This window comes from Notechis scutatus, chromosome 2 (genome assembly GCF_049901735.1).
Source record: "Notechis scutatus isolate UNSWTSFEM ecotype Mainland chromosome 2, rNotScu1.2, whole genome shotgun sequence".
In the NCBI taxonomy this organism is placed as follows: Eukaryota; Metazoa; Chordata; class Lepidosauria; order Squamata; family Elapidae; genus Notechis; species Notechis scutatus.
The window spans coordinates 61208358-61227355 of NC_142010.1; the positions used below are offsets into that span (position 1 = coordinate 61208358).

At 35.3% G+C, this 18998-nt stretch overlaps 1 protein-coding gene across 1 annotated transcript in view; it reads right to left on the bottom strand.

Annotated features, from left to right (window-relative positions):
* Positions 1-18998, bottom strand: part of PRKCD (protein kinase C delta) — a 70103-nt gene that overhangs the window by 7383 nt on the left and 43722 nt on the right. Inside the window, exons 5-13 of the mRNA XM_026680523.2 lie at positions 17608-17764; positions 16537-16568; positions 16017-16102; positions 14299-14428; positions 13799-13899; positions 12307-12403; positions 10152-10273; positions 8576-8749; positions 7725-7816 (exon numbers count right to left, since the gene is read on the bottom strand). Of these exons, the coding sequence (XP_026536308.2) occupies positions 7725-7816; positions 8576-8749; positions 10152-10273; positions 12307-12403; positions 13799-13899; positions 14299-14428; positions 16017-16102; positions 16537-16568; positions 17608-17764 (991 nt within the window). The remainder of the gene's footprint in view (positions 1-7724; positions 7817-8575; positions 8750-10151; positions 10274-12306; positions 12404-13798; positions 13900-14298; positions 14429-16016; positions 16103-16536; positions 16569-17607; positions 17765-18998) is intronic.

Below are 18998 nucleotides of genomic sequence, written 5' to 3' on the forward strand. Positions count from 1 at the left end.
ATAATTATATAATATAACATATCAATCACTTAATAGTCCAGGAATGCTTCAATCAACCTAAATGTTCTGCCTGTGTCTAAATTAATATGGTAGCAGCCCAGATTTGATTTGGGGTTTTTACTTAGAATCATAATGTATTTAAGTAAACTTCGTTATTAAGTAAAATCTTCCCTATTACTAACTTCTTTGTAAGCTTTACTGGAAGTTTAAAAAGCCCTAATTGTGGACAAGTTTGACAAAAAGAATGGAACAATTTACAAATGTGTTAATGGATTAGATTAGAACTGGCAATGCTGCAGAGAGAGAAACAAAGCCTGCATTATAATGAATAGGTCTGATTAATGCTGTGGGATTCAGGAATGTTAGCCTAGAGACTTTGTGAAAATCTAAAAAGTTTGCTAGAACTGTGGGTAATATTTTAAACCTTTCTTTAAATAATCCTGCTTCTAATAAGTTTCTGAGAGCAAAAGCACTTCCTTCCTCTATTATGCAGAGAACTTAATAGCCAAATTGAAAGATCTCGTAACAATCTTTCCTTTTATTAAATTTTATGTAATCGTTATATGTAAAACCCTACAGCTTATATTAGCAGTGAAGGTGCAAACCTGAGGAAAGTTTCTGCCACATTTTTTTTCTTAGACTTATACGTCCTACACTTTTTCCTTACAACAATAACCCCGGGAAGTAGGTTGGGCTGAGTCATCAGGCAGCTTTCATGGCTAAATGTGGACTTGGCCCGAATCTACCTACTCCTAGCCCAATACCTTAACCCCTACTCCATACTAGTTTTTTCTGCCCAAGTTAATAACTATATCTTCTCTCCTTTGCAGAAGTTCCAGCCCAACATGTCTGGAGGGTAATAGATGGGAATTGCTGTCCTGCTTACTGCGCTTTAAAAATACCACCCTAAAGAAACATTATGAGCAGACAATTCTAACACTTTTGGAGTTCCTTCAAATAAATCCACTGGCCCTTCCAAAGCACATTTGCTTGCATAGCATTTCAGCCTACACTTAGGTGCTTAGCTATGGGGAGAATATCCACATCTCTTATTCTCAGGAAGACTGAAGAAGAGGTGGCTGTGAATGATGCTCTCTTTCAGTCGACCTGAGTGTTAAGTAACCAGGCCATTCGATGAAGAAACAAGTGCTTCTCAGCAGCATGTAAGAATATCTATGAGATGGGTGAAGGGAGTCCTGGGCAGAGAAAATACCAAAGGGGTTTGTCTGGAAGTTGAACCATGGCAACTGGACTTATTTGCTTGTTAGTTCGGGAGTAAGACTAAGTCCTTTTGCCATGACTCAACTTCCAGGCAACTCTACCTGGATGACTGAGAATATTTATCGACATATTTTGGGAGGAAACCCTGAAGTTGGTGTGGGAACACCCCTAAGAATTTTAGGAATTAGTACATTCCAATGACTTTCCTGCGTATTCAGATTCACCTTAACCAACTTGTTCAGATTGAAAAAGCAGATAAGCAGCGAAATGTCTCAAACCAACAAGAAAATAAGTCCAGTTGCCATGATTCCAGACAATTCTACCTGGACAACTGAGAATCTTCATTGACAGCAAAAGGTTTTTGTTCATTCGGGGCACTTACATTTTTTTTTAAAATGAAAAGATTTTACAATTCTGGTTTCTGCCTAATTTAGGTAACTTTCCATTTTATTAGTTTATTATATACATTACTTTGTTCTCAGGATATGAAAAAGATATAAACATTTTAGGTAAATCAATATTCCGCATGCCAAATTCTTTTTGCTATGTGCCACTACCTCACACATATATACAAATATGTCAAAATATGAGAATGCATTGTTGCAACAACTTACACTAAGGGCTTTATTTGTATAAATTATGCTCCAATGACTCGAGATAATGTCCTGTATAGTAAAACTATTTAAATTGACAAAGACTTATAGCAATTATTGTGATCATTTTTTTGAATATTTAAGTTTCTGACAAAGGAAATGTGCTGATTTTGCAAGGATACACAACTTCTCTCAAATTTTCCTTTTTCTTTATCTCAAGTACTTCCCCTTTCACCTTCTACTTTCTCTACAGGAGTTTGCAACTGCACCCAGAGATATCAGATGTTTCCAACCACAGCCCAAACCTAGTGCCTTTAATTTTATGAGTGGGATGGAACCTTTAAAATAGTTTATCCATGTAAAAATCCTTCCTTAAGCCAATCTAGCTTGCCTTTAGTGGCCCTGATGTGAAGCTTTCCAACCCTGCTGGGTCTCTCATTTCCAACATCTCCAGCCTAGCACATCAGGAGGAAACTAGCTGGAAAAAGCTGCCCTGCTTTGTGTGCCTTGAAAATACCTCCTTAAAGAAACCTTGTGGACTGGCAGCCGATATTGGAAATAGTTTTTAGAGGGCTTTAGTTGTCTTCCCCAGCTTCCTCTCCCTTATTGACCTTTCCTGAAAGTAAAGAGGCAAAGGCTCTCATTTTGGCCAGGCATGACTTTGTCTAATGTGGCAATTGCTCTCTCCAAAAGATTATTTGCTGATTCTGTCCCATTAAGCTCACACAATATCATTTCCTGTTGGTACACACTAAGTCTGACATTTTTCTGGGTCACCTGCAAGGGTGAGGAATTTTGCAATAGTTCTGCTATTTCAGGCTATTCCAGTCATTCGTTATGGGGAAGAGAAGTTGAGCCCTCAGGCACCCCAATGGGAGAAGGTATCTGCAGCAGAGAGTCAGATAACATCATTATATTGATGATAATCAGCTTGTCTTTGTAAAGGAAAGACAAGGAAATCTTGATTCTGTGCCAGAAATCTGTCAGCATCCAGATGGGGGAAAAAGAAACTTCCTTGTCCAGCACCTTAACTGCTACACCAATCTGGCTCTCTACCTGACAGACCTGCTTTCCAGGCCTCAAATAAGTAGCTCGGTAATTAATACTCTGCTTAAGGTAAAATAAGTCCACAGCCTCCCAGAATCCATACGTAAGTACAAATGTCCTAATTTTTTAAAAAATTGGGTAATTCAAAGGGTTTGATCTTTCTAATACTATTTCTACAATTCTGGGCTACTCTTCATGATGAGGTATCGCTCTTTCCATCTCTTATATATGCCCTTCTTTCCCTTAGATTTTCACTATTCATTAAAATCAATTGATTTTTTTGTTATCAAAATATTATTTTTTATATTATATATATATATATATATATATATATATATGTTTTTATCTTGCTTTATCTCAATTTTCTGTATTGTGTCCGTCTGTGGGTCAAAGATAAGATAAATTTGGGAGCCTATTGCTGTGCCAGAATATATCCTGATTGGTTGGGAGTCTTGGTCTGTGTTTATTGGTCTCGGAGTTTGCTGTGTTCTGCTTGATGGGTGTTTCTGATATCTTCTGTCTCTTTTTTGGCTCTTTTTGTATCTTGATTGGCTGGCAGCATTGTGTTACTTTAATGGAGGTCTTTAGTGCAGCTTGGCTTCGGGTAAATGGATGGCTATCATTAGTTAGGAAGCTGGGTTTCATCTGGGTGCCTGGTTGGGGTGTGTTTGAGCTGGAGGTATCAGGGGGAATCTGTTTGTGCCCAGGTGTTTGCCTGGCTTGTGGTGTGGAGATTTTTTTGTTTGTGAGTGCAGGCTTCCAAATGATTGACAGCCTGGTGGAATCATCTCTTCTGTTCATGCTTTCTGGTCTTTTTCAATCTCTATGGCTTCTCTGATGACTCTGTGGCTAGGGTTTTCCATAGTGGCCAGGGTTTTGGTGCCATTGAAGTTGATGCTATGACCTGTAGCTTCCATGTGTTGGACTAGTGAGGAAGTGTGTTCCAGCTTTTTGACTGCATTTTTGTGTTCATCCAGGCGGGTACTTATTCTTCTATTGGTCTGTCCAATGTATGTGGCCGGGCATGATGCACAGGGGACTTCGTATGCTCGCCTTGGTTTTCCAGGTCAATTTATCTTTGGGGTTGCTAAGGATGGCTGCTATTTTCTGTCTGTTTTGAAGGCAGTCCTGATGTGATGTCTGTGTAGTACCTTACTAATTTTGTCTGTAGTACCTCTTATGTAGGGCAGGACAGCTGTTCCATAGGTCTGTTCACCTTCTGGGTCTCTATTATGTTTCAGTGTGTTTTTGTGGATCAAGCTGGTGATTTTGCTTTTGTGGAAGCGTTGGCTGTCAGTACCTTAGTCAGGGTGCATAGTTCAGCCTTAATGTGTCTTGTCTGCCAGGCGTTTGGTTCTGGTAATTAGTGTTTTAGCCACGGAGTTTATCTGTGCTGGGTGGTGGTGGGATTGGGCGTTGAGGTAGCGGTTGGTGTGTGTTTTCTTCTGGTATATGGTGTGTCCTAGTGTGCCATCTTTTTAGGAATTAGTACATTCCAATGACTTTCCTGCGTATTCAGATTCACCTTAACCAACTTGTTCAGATTGAAAAAGCAGATAAGCAGCGAAATGTCTCAAACCAACAAGAAAATAAGTCCAGTTGCCATGATTCCAGACAATTCTACCTGGACAACTGAGAATCTTCATTGACAGCAAAAGGTTTTTGTTCATTCGGGGCACTTACATTTTTTTTTAAATGAAAAGATTTTACAATTCTGGTTTCTGCCTAATTTAGGTAACTTTCCATTTTATTAGTTTATTATATACATTACTTTGTTCTCAGGATATGAAAAGATATAAACATTTTAGGTAAATCAATATTCCGCATGCCAAATTCTTTTTGCTATGTGCCACTACCTCACACATATATACAAATATGTCAAAATATGAGAATGCATTGTTGCAACAACTTACACTAAGGGCTTTATTTGTATAAATTATGCTCCAATGACTCGAGATAATGTCCTGTATAGTAAAACTATTTAAATTGACAAAGACTTATAGCAATTATTGTGATCATTTTTTGAATATTTAAGTTTCTGACAAAGGAAATGTGCTGATTTTGCAAGGATACACAACTTCTCTCAAATTTTCCTTTTTCTTTATCTCAAGTACTTCCCTTTCACCTTCTACTTTCTCTACAGGAGTTTGCAACTGCACCCAGAGATATCAGATGTTTCCAACCACAGCCCAAACCTAGTGCCTTTAATTTTATGAGTGGGATGGAACCTTTAAAATAGTTTATCCATGTAAAAATCCTTCCTTAAGCCAATCTAGCTTGCCTTTAGTGGCCCTGATGTGAAGCTTTCCAACCCTGCTGGGTCTCTCATTTCCAACATCTCCAGCCTAGCACATCAGGAGGAAACTAGCTGGAAAAAGCTGCCCTGCTTTGTGTGCCTTGAAAATACCTCCTTAAAGAAACCTTGTGGACTGGCAGCCGATATTGGAAATAGTTTTTAGAGGGCTTTAGTTGTCTTCCCCAGCTTCCTCTCCCTTATTGACCTTTCCTGAAAGTAAAGAGGCAAAGGCTCTCATTTTGGCCAGGCATGACTTTGTCTAATGTGGCAATTGCTCTCTCCAAAAGATTATTTGCTGATTCTGTCCCATTAAGCTCACACAATATCATTTCCTGTTGGTACACACTAAGTCTGACATTTTTCTGGGTCACCTGCAAGGGTGAGGAATTTTGCAATAGTTCTGCTATTTCAGGCTATTCCAGTCATTCGTTATGGGGAAGAGAAGTTGAGCCTCAGGCACCCCAATGGGAGAAGGTATCTGCAGCAGAGAGTCAGATAACATCATTATATTGATGATAATCAGCTTGTCTTTGTAAAGGAAAGACAAGGAAATCTTGATTCTGTGCCAGAAATCTGTCAGCATCCAGATGGGGGAAAAAGAAACTTCCTTGTCCAGCACCTTAACTGCTACACCAATCTGGCTCTCTACCTGACAGACCTGCTTTCCAGGCCTCAAATAAGTAGCTCGGTAATTAATACTCTGCTTAAGGTAAAATAAGTCCACAGCCTCCCAGAATCCATACGTAAGTACAAATGTCCTAATTTTTTAAAAAAATTGGGTAATTCAAAGGGTTTGATCTTTCTAATACTATTTCTACAATTCTGGGCTACTCTTCATGATGAGGTATCGCTCTTTCCATCTCTTATATATGCCCTTCTTTCCCTTAGATTTTCACTATTCATTAAAATCAAAATATTGATTTTTTTGTTAGTTTTTATCTTGCTTTATAATTTTTTTTAGCAAAGATAAGATATAGATATGTAGATATATATATATGTGGGTCTTTGGTTATTCAGGTTTTCTCCTCGCGTAAGATTGGAAGTAACTAGGCAACGTTTGATGAAGTCTCATTCATCATCTTCAGGCTTGTGTCTTCGGCTCTGAGAAGCACAATTCACTCTGAGAAGCACAGAGCGGAAGACACAAGCCTGAAGATGATGAATGAGACTTCCTAGATACAAACTTGCTCAGATACTTCCAATCTTACGCGGAGAAAACCCGAATAACCAAAGATCCACATACAAATACCACGAGAACCTCAGAATTAATATATATATATATATATATATATATATATATATATATATATATATATATATATATATATATATATATATATATATATATATATGTAATTATTTTATTATTTCCCCTCCTGTTACTGTTACAAATTTTTTCATTAATCTTCTAAAGACTATAGTTGTCAACAAGTCAAGACATGAATGTCCTGGAAAGACCAGGCTTGATAGAGCATTAGGTTAATTAACATCTCCCATTACTGTAGTTTACTTCTGGTAAGCATCATGTATAGCTTTTTGATTTAACAGGCAATGACAGAATTTTTTAAAAAGAATTCTCCAGTATTGTAACCAGACACTACAATACCATACTGCCAAAATAATTCATTGGGATTCCTAAGCAGCTGTTGATTTGTTTAACATATTGCTGTAATTTTTCTCCCTTTATATTACTTCTGTATTTTTTAATTTATTATTTTATTACTGGTGTTTCTATGCCACTGAATAAAACTGTGCAGAGTGCATTGAGCATATGAAACTTTTTTCTGCATTTGTCTCCTTTATTTCTGTCACCCATGACCCTAGAGTACAGTTGCAATAGCCATTACTCGCTGTCCTTGCTTCATTTAAGCGACTATTTTAATTATCATAAAATGAAAAAAAAGTAGCTACCTAGATATTTTTATGATAATTATATGTTACTTCTAGGATTAGAAGCAGCATGTCTCTCAACACCAACTTCTGAAGAATATGAGCTTTTCATAATAATGGTATTGTGAAGGATATGTCTATGCCTAGATTATGAAGAACCATCTGATTTGTCACTATGACAGCTGAATGCTAGATCAGTCATTGTTCTGATCCAAAAAGAATCTTTGAGATTAATAGACTATATTATTTTATATAGGTATAAAAAGTTGTTGTTGTTAGTTGTGAAGTTGTGTCTGACCCATCGCGACCCCATGGATAACGTTCCTCCAGGCCTTCCTGTCCTCTACCATTCCCCGGAGTTCATTTAAGCTCATGCCTACTGCTTCAGTCATTCCATCTAGCCACCTCTGCTGTCCCCTTCTTCCTTTGCCCTCAATTGTTCCCAGCATTAGGCTCTTCTCCAATGAGTCCTTCCTTCTCATTAGGTGGCAAAGTATTTGAGTTTCATCTTCAGGATCTGGCCTTCTAAAGTGCAGTCAGGGTATAGGTATAGAAAGTAGCATACTCCTCATCTATTTAATTAATTTTCTCCTTCATACATCTTAAATACTTGAGATTGTATATTTCTTAAAACTGCCTTCAAATCCCAAACTCCATATTATGCTATTAGAACTTACGTAGCTCTGAAAAGATCGAAACGACCTTTGTCCTGTATGTGGAACATTAGATCTCCACCATTGAGGAACTCCATAACAAAGAACAAATGTTCCTATTTACAAATAAGAGAAGAAAATATTAGCCCTCTCACAGAACTGCAGCTGCAGCATGAACATAGTTTTTCAACTGAGTCCAATCAAATATCTTGCTGAAAATCTTTACAGTAGTGACACTAAAACAAAAACAAAGAATGTGAAGGCACGGTCTCCACTAATTTGTGTAACTCAGAACAGTTAACAGCAACTCAAAACAAAAGTTTTGAGACATGGAATTCCAAGCAAAGGAGCTGTAATTCTCACTACCCGAATTCCTTGGAGAGAACACCATTAGTATTCAGATTGAGGGACGTGGCCTGAGAATATTTTGCCCAAAGACACTGAAACCTGGTTTGAGATCTAAGCTATTTATACATGAAGATTATGTGCCACCATTTAGCTTTATATTGTGATTATTCAAAGTTATGAATACTAATAGAATTTCTCCTGAAAATGCATGATTGAGGACAAAAACAAAAATTTAACTTGACATTATCTATTTATAATTATACATAATTAAAACAAATATAAATATGATTCCATCCCAATCATATATTTAATTTTCCCTTTGTGTTATTTTAAAATACACAATTCAACAAAAATATGTGTGAGTCTCTGGATGCCACACTTAAAACCTTTAGAGGGTGCATGTGCTTTCAGGGGGTCTTAAATTCTGCATTTCTGTCTTAACTAAATTCTACTATTCGTCAAATAAGCCTCCAATACATTGTCAGTATCTATCATATCAAAAAGGATAATTGAATGTTGCACTATACCTTAGTCTGAAAAGTGCAATAAAGATGTGTAAGAAACGGATTTTCCCACGCAAGTGCTAAGACCCGCTTTTCCACCATGGTACACTCCACATCATCGTCAATAAGTACCACGTCTTTTTTCAAAGCTTTTACTGCAAAAAATTCATTCTTCCCCTTAAGCTCAGCCAGTAGCACCTGTGAAATGAAAAATAGATAGAATGTAGTTAGATGTTGGAACTTTTCCAAATGTTAAATTCCTGAAATTGTCTTTTTGTTACACTGCTGGGATTATCCAGTCCTTGAGTAATCGGTAATTGTACTTATGTCACTAACTAGGTGGCAACCTCAAAATGATTCTCCCTGATCTCAGAAAGCTAAACAGGATGTACAATTAGAGATTCTCAATAAATCTAGGGCTGTAGAATAGACTGAGAATTAAAAAAAAATTGAGATAAGGCAATTATCATGTGTGTGTGTCTGTATCTGGAGTTAAGCTCCATTGAAATATTCTTTATTTTTATGAAGTCTATTGACTCTGTCTGTCTGGTCCCAACAACTAGGGACAAGTTGTCAAAAATCCTCTGGCCCTGTGAGGCTTATGGACAAGATGACAGGCATTCTAGGTGGTTTCCTGCAATGTTTTAGAATACCTCCCAACCCCAGTAGCAAGCTCAGTTTCTTCTGCCAAATTCTTGCACATCCAAAAATAATAAAACAACGTAACAATAGTATAAGTAGTTTATTTATAGGAGATCTTAAATACTTAAACGAATAAAGACATTTTAGCAAGCCTCAAAATGGCAGAATGTGTGTTTAGGCTTTATTTCTAAGAAAACTACATTTCAAAGCAACGCTACAGAAAAGGACTTCTTGCTAGCTGATATGTTAAAGAAGCAGAATTTTCCCAGATATGTGAAGTGCTATCAAACTGGACAAAAGTAATGAAATGGAAGAGTTTTATACATTTGTAATTTTTCTATGTAGAATAAAATTGCATGAAGTAAAACATCCAGATAACAGATAATCAGAGTTGGAAGGGACCTTGTAGGTCATCTAGTCCAACCCCCTACCCAAGCGAGAGACCCTACGCCATTTCTGACAAATGGCAGTCCAATCTCTTCTTGAAAATCTCAAGTGATGACAACTTCCGAGGGCAAGTTGTTCCACTTCAAGACAAAGCTAGTATCTCATTATATGGTAATTACATACCAAAACTTTGAAAGAAATTTCTTATATCAATTGAACAGAATCATATTTACTAAAATTCTAGTTGAGGAAATTCATACTAGAAACTTTCAATTGAAACTTGCATTGGAAATTAATACATGTTTGTACTGAACGCTGAATGCCGTTTTTTATGTACAAAGGGCTGATCAATTTTGCCACTAATCAGTTTCAAATATGCCACATCATCAGTGCTTTACAGTCTATATGTTCAAAAATATAAAAATAAAGAATTTAAATAGACATGTGCATATGTAATTAAACATATTAAATTAATCCAAAATAACAAAATATTTTGCATTACTAGACAGCTAGTAATTAAATATTCTATATAGAAAATAGATATTTTAACAACAATGTATCTTCAACTTACTTTTCCAAAGCTTCCTTTTCCAAGAACCTTATGGAATGCAAAACTATCTATGTTGAATTTTCTCTTAGTTGATAGTCGTGAGGATGATCTTCCCTCCCACAGCTTATCGTATTCACAATTATCTTCAAAGACAAAATGAATGATTTTTGCTATTTCATTTAAATATTTTGTATAGCACTTAGAGCTCATAAGATATTCTATGTAGCTTCCACTATTACTAGCACAAGTATATGCATGGGCATTATTGCAACTATAATTAAGGAGTGAAAGTATTTCAGAAATATCCTGTGCACTGGTGGTTTGTAAGTATATGGAGTCTAAACCAATTATACGTTTAATGAGTTGTGCATTTTTACCTGAACTACCGAAGTTTTTAGTATTGTCAAAACGTGTGATTTGATCTTCTTTTACTGGAATTAGGACACCTTAACAGATAACAGATAATCAGAGTTGGAAGGGACCTTATAGGTCATCTAGTCCAATCCCCCGCCCAAGCGGGAGACTTTACACCATTTCTGACAAATGGCAGTCCAATCTCTTCTTGAAAGTCTCAAGTGATGGTACTCCCACAACTTCTGAGGGCAAGCTGTTCCATTGGTTGATTGTTCTCACTGACAGAAAGTTTCTCCTTATTTCCAGGTTAAATCTCTCCTTGTTCAGTTTCCATCCATTATTCCTTGCTGGCCTTCGAATGCTTTAGAAAATAGCTTGACCCCCTCCTCCCTGTGGCAGCCCCTCAAATATTGGAAGACCGCTATCATGTCTCCCCTGGTCCTTCTCTTCACTAGACTAGCTATGCCCAGTTCCTGTAACCGTTCTTCATATGTTTTGGTCTCCAGTCCCCTAATAATCCTGGTTGCTCTTCTCTGTACTTTTTCTAGAGTCTCAACATATTTTATAGTGTGGTGACCTAAACTGGATGCAGTACTCTAGGTGTGTTTTTACTAAGGCTTTATTGAGTGGTATTAGTACCTCACTTGATCTTGATTATATCCCTCTGTTAATGCAATTTAGGATTGCATTAGCTTTTTTGGTGGCTGCTGCACACTGCTGGCTCATATTTAGCTGGTTGTCCACTAAGACTCCAAGATCCCTCTCACAGTTACTGCTATTAAGCCAGGTTTCACCCATTCTATATATGTGTACTTTTGGTTTCTCTTGCCTAAGTGTAGAGAGGCAGGAACAACTTTACCTATATTTCATTATGCCATCCTTCTGTTTACATAGCATGTAGCAATTGCAACAGTACCTGCACTCTAGCAAAAGTACTACTCACAAGAAAAAAGTACAAATAAAATCATCAACCCAGTTTATATCAGTTTCCTCTCTTATCCTCTAACCCAGCACTTTTTAGATTCTTCAGTCTTCAGATTCTTAAGCAAAACTGCCTTGCAATTCAAAATAGCATTTGCATAATGCAAACAAGACAGAAGAGTTGGCACCCACTGGCTGCTGCCTGGGACACTTTCCAGACAAGCCCAGGTGAAAGAGAGACAAGATGGGAAAGCCAAAATAATGTTCTAACAAAGAAGATTCTTATCATTCTTTATCCAATCCCACAAGACTCCAATTAAGCTGACTAGCCTTTGGCAGAGATGTTTTACAAAGCCACACTAATTCTTGGATAAAAGTGCAGCACAATCTATCTGTAAAGGCCTTAAACCAAAATCAATTCAAGTCTAAAAACAGCAATTTGAACTGATCTGTTCTAATACCGAATAGTTATGAAAAAGATTATTGGCATATACTTATGAAATTACTTCCAAATGAAGTAACAAAATTATTTTTAAAATAAAAAATATACATATGCTACTATCTCAAAGTGGATTCAAGTTTTTAAAAATTCACGAAATTTGTTATATATCTATTATATCTATTTAAATATTTCTAAACTGTCTGTCATGCTGAGCACCTCCAGGGAGTGAATAACATTAAAATATAAAATCTACAATGTAAAATACAATGTAATATATAAATCAGAAGCCATGACTAGTGAAATTGTATCTTCAGAAGATGTCAATTATCAAGTTGAATTAAAACCAGTACAGGAATTTCACAGAATACATGCCTGAGCAGAAAAGGCCATTCTGGTTGATGTTAAAATAGTATCTACAAGAAGGGGCTTTCAAAATGAAAAGAAACATTTTATTTTTACCTGGCATATCTACACGAAAGCCTTTAGGCTTCCTGTCAAAATCCTGATAAATTCCAACGCTTTCTACTGATCCTGAATCAGATTTTCTAGTAGACTTCTGGAAAGAAATATATACTCCAATTATTTTAGTATCAACGTACATAATTATTTTTCATATAGCTATGGCCAAACATTTAAATAAGTATCAGTACTAACATTAGCAAGCTAAGGGAAGCTTTCCCTTTCATTATAAGTGTGGATTTCTTATCTTTAACAAATAATAATGGAGGATTTTAAAAGTTACTGCATTTATTTTCATAGCTAACAAACTCCACATATTTCTTTATGATAACACTTGTGAAGGCATAGGAGTATTTTCATGAGAAATAACAAATGTCCTGTTCATATAAGCTGTACTTGCATGTAGAGGTGGTTTTTTTAATAGTAATGTGTGAATAAGGGTACTCATATTACATATTATACAAGCAATACAGATTTCAGAAGAGATTCATAGTACAGTATGTAAGGTGGGCAGTTTTTTAACTTCATTACTACCAAAGCCTCAACTGACCTATATATTTTTCATATAGTCTTTACAGATAATCCTCAATTTATGTCCACATTTTGGATCAGAATTTTGGTCCTGTGTTATAAATTGAGGCACCCACAGGTCCAAATCAAATTTTTTACCATTTTTACAGCAGTCATTAAGTTAATCACATGCCATAAGTCCAAATTTTTCTCCTTCTCTTCCTCATTTTCAATTATTCACATCCTATCATTGCCTAAGGCATCAGATTTCTTCCAGTATTTTTATATCCTTTTTCTGCTGCTTTCATGTTCTTACAAAATTCACAATTGAACACAAAACAATTGCACAACATGTGATATTAAGGGTTGCAAAGGAACATCAGTTGGCTCCACCTACATAGACATTTTCTATAAAATTAGCAACATGTTTCCAAATTTAAAGATGGAAATCAAGCTTAGTGAAATTAATTAATTAATTAACTTAGAGAACAGACTCTTGATACTATATTCTAAATCCTCAAGTAATGATCTAAAGATATTAGAATAACTTCAGTTCTTATATGATTCTTTGGTTTTACTTTTATGATTTGAGGGACTAATTTCATAGTTTGCTGCTTTGGATACAATGGCGAATTGGGATTTTATAAAATCATGAAATGTTCTATGAGCTCAGCTGGATAGGGGGCAAAGGAAACGGATTAGAATAAAGCACAATTTCATTCCTATTTCTCATCATGATTATCATTTATCAGGTGACAATTTAGAATAGGAAACAAATGAATAGCTAATACAGATATGAGCAAAGTCTTACCACAATTCTGCAATGTATCTAAAACAAGATTTTTTAAAATCATCATCATCATTATTATTACATGTAAAGCACTAAAGTTAATATATAAGCAACATTTATAATATAGCATTATCATTTGGAATTCAAAATTGGATTTACTTATGTACTTGATTTAAAGGGAACAATACATACCTGACTAACTTGATTTAAAGCTTCTGCCAATAATTTCTGATTGATTCCACATAGATTTGCCACTTTCTTTTGACATTTATGGTGCACATTCATTCCACAATCTAAAGAAAATAGTTTATTATTGATAAAAAGTAACAAACAACTTGTAAGCATATCAACAATCTAGTATTGTTTTTATCAATTATTAAACTGGAAGTGATACCTTGTTATGTTCTTTAACTCAACCCAAACATACATTTTTTATACTTTTGGTATAAAAAGAAAAAAATGCACTTAGTGAAAACCCCATCCCTCAACAAAAAGTGTTGGTTTTGAGATCATTTGTGTATTTTTAGTTGTAAATACTGCTGCAAGTTGTCTAGTCTAATAAAATCATATATATTTCATATTCCTGAAAATGTATTTATTAATCTGATTTGTAGCCTGCCTTTCACAGATCTTTTTGTTGTTGTTGTTGCTTTCTATTTTAAACCTTTAATGTTCAAAAATAAAGACTGTACCTTCACATTTTAATCCTTGTTTTACTAGTCCCCAGAGAAGACTACCGCAATGGTCGCAGAAAGTAGGGCTCATATAGTTATAAACTTTGAACCTGTGAGGCATATCAATATGAAAGCGCTCCTTCTGAAACTGAAGATACATTTATATTAGAATAAAGGATAAACAACAAGCCTTTTTCTCTCATGATAACCAAGTTTCCGATGCCAAATCTAGTTAAACAGTTATGTAACTGCTGAAAAACTGATGTACATATTTATCATAGATGTCTAGAAATCTCATATTTATTTGAAAGAAAAAACAGTTTACAGCCTACACAAAGCAATACATTTATCAAAACATTTCGTGTATTGTTCTGTCCACCATGCTATGCTAACATGTCTGAAATCTCAGAAGGATTCAGACACAAGGATCATCCAGTAATTTACTTCAATTAGCTTTTAGAGTGAGTTGGGCTTCTTTGAAAATACGGGGCATCAATTTAGCATTCTAAAAATCATGTATTTTTCAGGGAGCAGATGTGGGGAAGCAGACAATGTTAGCAAAAAGTAATACATCTGATCAATTCCACAGAGGTTAAAAAATGCAGAATATAGGCTCCATATCAGAGAAACAAAATTTGGCATTCTGAATGTAAAATATGCAAATCTTTCTTTAATAAATAATTTCAAGCATGTTCTATCCACTTGTTGCTGCCTAGATTTCAGTTTGTGGTAAAGATTATTCTAATACCTAAATCCCAGCAGCCACAAGAACATTCTTGAGAATGTGATGGTACCTGAATTCATGCTTATACTAGCAGAATCTTTCAAGCATTTTCTTTTTTGTGCAAGGTGACTTTTTTTTAAAAAAATTCAGCTATTTCATTAACATTTTAATCAATTGTTGTTGTCTATATGATCCCCACCAAATTGGTTTTTATTCTTATGTTTCATTATTAAATCGCTTAGAAGTACTTTAAAATTCTTCTTGCCATGGCATATTGCTAAGTAAACACTCTAGTAAATTTAGTTTAGAAAATTGCATTAAGTACTTTTTTCATGTTTTTGCCTATTTCACACAGAGCCAAAATGAGAGACTTGACAGTCCCTGTTTGCCATTTTTCAGTGTGCTTTTTCTATTCAAGGAGCAATCTTTGTTCAATCCATCCACATAAGGCTGATTCTAAGAAAACTGCACATTCTTTATATGCTACCAAATGATTTAGGGTGTGACTAAACTACAGGAGAAATGAGGTCTTGATCCAAACTAATGGTCAGAGATAATCCATTTTAAAAAGATTTTTTGAAGAGTTGTTTCTGGGTCACAGAGACCAGCTAGTGTTTACAAGATAGAATCCATGCAAGGTCTGTGAACAGAGTGCAGAGTTTCCTGGAATTTCTTTGAGGACTTTTGTATAATCTCTTATGAGCTCTGTTTCATATCCAGTATGTAAAAAAATTCAAAAGGGACATTTCAAGTTATGTTTGTAAATGGTTAGGTTCTTGAAGAAAGGATTTTCTCCAAAACATACGGAAAATATCTACATTGTTTTGTCTCTGCTCTACATAGGCCCTTTTTCTTTTTTTCTTTTTGATAACTTAGCTTGTATGAAAGGGAATGTTAAACAAAAGAAAGCTATAAACAAATTAAACATGTGTAAATATAAATTCAGAGTTTGTTTTAAGATTTTTTTGTCAAAGAATAAACATTACCTAATGTAAGACACTGTATTACTTACCATTGTATCTCTACTGTTTGCTGCAGTTCCAGTACATCTCCCAATGATTTTATCAATGCACTTTTTGTGAATAGCAGCATTACATTCTTCAAAACAACAGAAACAAAAGGTGCAAAAAATTAAATTTCATCTTTTGGGGGAAAAAACAGGGGAATTCAATAACCCCACAAATTATAATCAATTGACACTTAAATCAATATTGCTATGTCACAAAACAGCAAATTAAATTATTTTATTCTTTTTCATTTAGTTTCTGCATTATAATTTTGTTTGTCTTGATGGTAATAATATTTTTATTATTATTACATGATTTTATCATGTACAATAAACTTATTTTTCTGATATAGTTTAATCTTTTATAGTTTGCTTCAGTAAACTATTATAAATATATCTCTCTAGTTTCTAAAATTTCAGTCAGCATATCAGTATTTATTCGTTAGTATATCTTCTGAGCAAAACTGAAATTAATGATTGAAATTATTCACAGACCCCAAAATAAAAACTGATGCAACATACTTACGTCTACATTTATATCCTTGCTTATTTAGCCCCCTATAAAAGAAATAGACAGAAAAGAACCGTGAATAGAAGAAAATCTTCACATCTAAGTAGCAGAGACTACTTGATTAGTCAGGACAATGTTTACAAAGCTTATTTCTTTCTAATTCATATTTCTATATACTCTCTTCTAAAGAAGCAACAGATTTATTTTGAAGTGACATGCCTTCAATATGCTAATAAAAAACACTAATTTCATAACTGTTCTGGATCAGGACAATGATATCAAACAAGAAAGTTCAGTTCAATAGAAAATGGTAAACTAAGTGCACGCTGAAATAAATGGTAAAAAATGAACTTTTAGTTCCAAATGTAGGATGGAAGCACAAAGGATAAGCACAAAGAGTGTTCACTCTGCTCAAGTGCTGTTGCTTCTCTAAAGATATTTTTTATCTGGAAGCTATTACAAAACTAAGAAGACTACTAAATTTTAAACAAGTAGATTATACCAAAAGCAGCTGAAAACTGCCCAAATCAGATTTCATTATTAATGGTGACATTTTAGAGCCATTTTGAAATAGGATTATAGAAAATTTGACACTGATTTTTGATAAAAATAAGAATGTAGTAATCAGAATAGAATCAACTATGCTTTTATTATAGACCCTGGTATTACTGTTGGATGTGGCACTAATTTTAGTATCCTAAGGTGGCCAGGAACATTTCTGCATTGTTGATCTGGCTCCTGGTAGTCATTCACATGGGAGAGGGAGGCAGAGTCATTATCCATGAAATCTGATCAGGTTCTTTTTAAAGGGGAGAAATCTATCAGGGTTATTATGTGTGGTGACCATGAAGTTACATACATCATTAGTTAATTTCCCTGTTAACTAATTCCTATTAACTGTCAGATAAGTTGATTAAACTTTTTAGGGCTTTCTGAAAACAGGGTGAAATTATCTGAGGAAAAATAAGGTTATAATAGACACCTTATATTCAATCTCACGATGAAAGAAAAATGATGGAAATTCTTCAGTGGTAGAACAATATACATTAAAAACAGACATCTAAAAGGTAGCATTATTTTCCTTACCAGACAAAATCTTTGCAGACAGAGCAAAATGTAGGTTGTCCAAAAAAAGTGGCAATGAACTCATGATTTTTAATATAGTGGATCTTTGCTTGTTTGATTGCGCCTCTTCTATTTATAGTCACAGTTCCTTCATCTTCTCTTATTGATTGCGAAGAATCTTCAAGGAAAGAAATAAAACATAAGTGAAGTTATAGAAAGTGTTGGTCTTCATTTGACTGTATGCTCTTAATTTTCACCAACCACTTGTTTAATTAACAGATTGGTATAATAAACTTATATGTAATATAAACATCTAACAAAATCCTATGTGTTTGTTCCTTCACCAGGAAGTGAGTTTTTTCAAACACTGTATGAAAATGTTCAAAAACATTTTCAAATTCATGCCTGCCTTAAAATATACAGTCAGACAATAAATACAACAGCCATAAATACAATGCTGGAGGAAAAGCACTACGCCTAATGGTGGGATTCAACCAGTGTTACTACTGGTTCGGTACTTATATTTTGCGCCAGATGCGTGCTGTGTGTGCGTGTAATATACCAAAAGCTGTGCCTCCCGGACAGCTGATAAGCGCTGCGCCCGGGTGCGCAGCGTTTGAAAAACACCTTTTTTTACTGCTTTTTCAACCTCAGCTGTGCCGCGCAAAGCAGCTGAGGTTGAAAAAGCAGGAAATAAAGGTCAGGTAAGAGCCCGGGCAGGTGGGTGGGCCAAACAGCAGCAGACACAGAACCGGTTCTATGTCTGCTGCTCTTCAGAGCTACCGGTTCTATAGAGCTGGGCAGAACCGGAAGCATCCCACCTCTGACTATGCCTTACTATTTCTGACCATTAAAGATTAATGGCATACAGAATATGGAGAGTGAGTAAGCAGTTATTTAATAAAGGTTTCTTTGCTTAGTGTCCTCTAGATATTTCCAGAATTTTCAACCAGGTAGCAGAGCAGTAATCATTTCTCTCCCCTCTCCTCCTCCATCATGAAGAGGTGGTGGTACAGTTGTGGTGGTAGAATTTAGTACTGCAGGCTAACTCACTGGTCACTCCAGAAGTTCGATTCTGAACGGCTCAAGGTTGACTCAGCCTCCCATCCTTCTGAAGTTGATAAAATGAAGACCCAGATTGTTGGGGGCAATAGGCTGACTTTGTAAACCACTTAGAGAGGGCTGGAAAGCACTGTGAAGCGGTATGTAAGTGCTATTGCTGCTATTATTATTATTATTATTATTATTATTATTATTATTATTATTATTATTATTATTATTATTAATAATCATCATCATCATCATCATCATCATCATCATCATCATCTATCCATCCATCCATTCATAAATTGAATTAATTTCAATTTATATCTCGCTTAACACCAGAAATTTGTGGCTTCATTGTGGTCGTA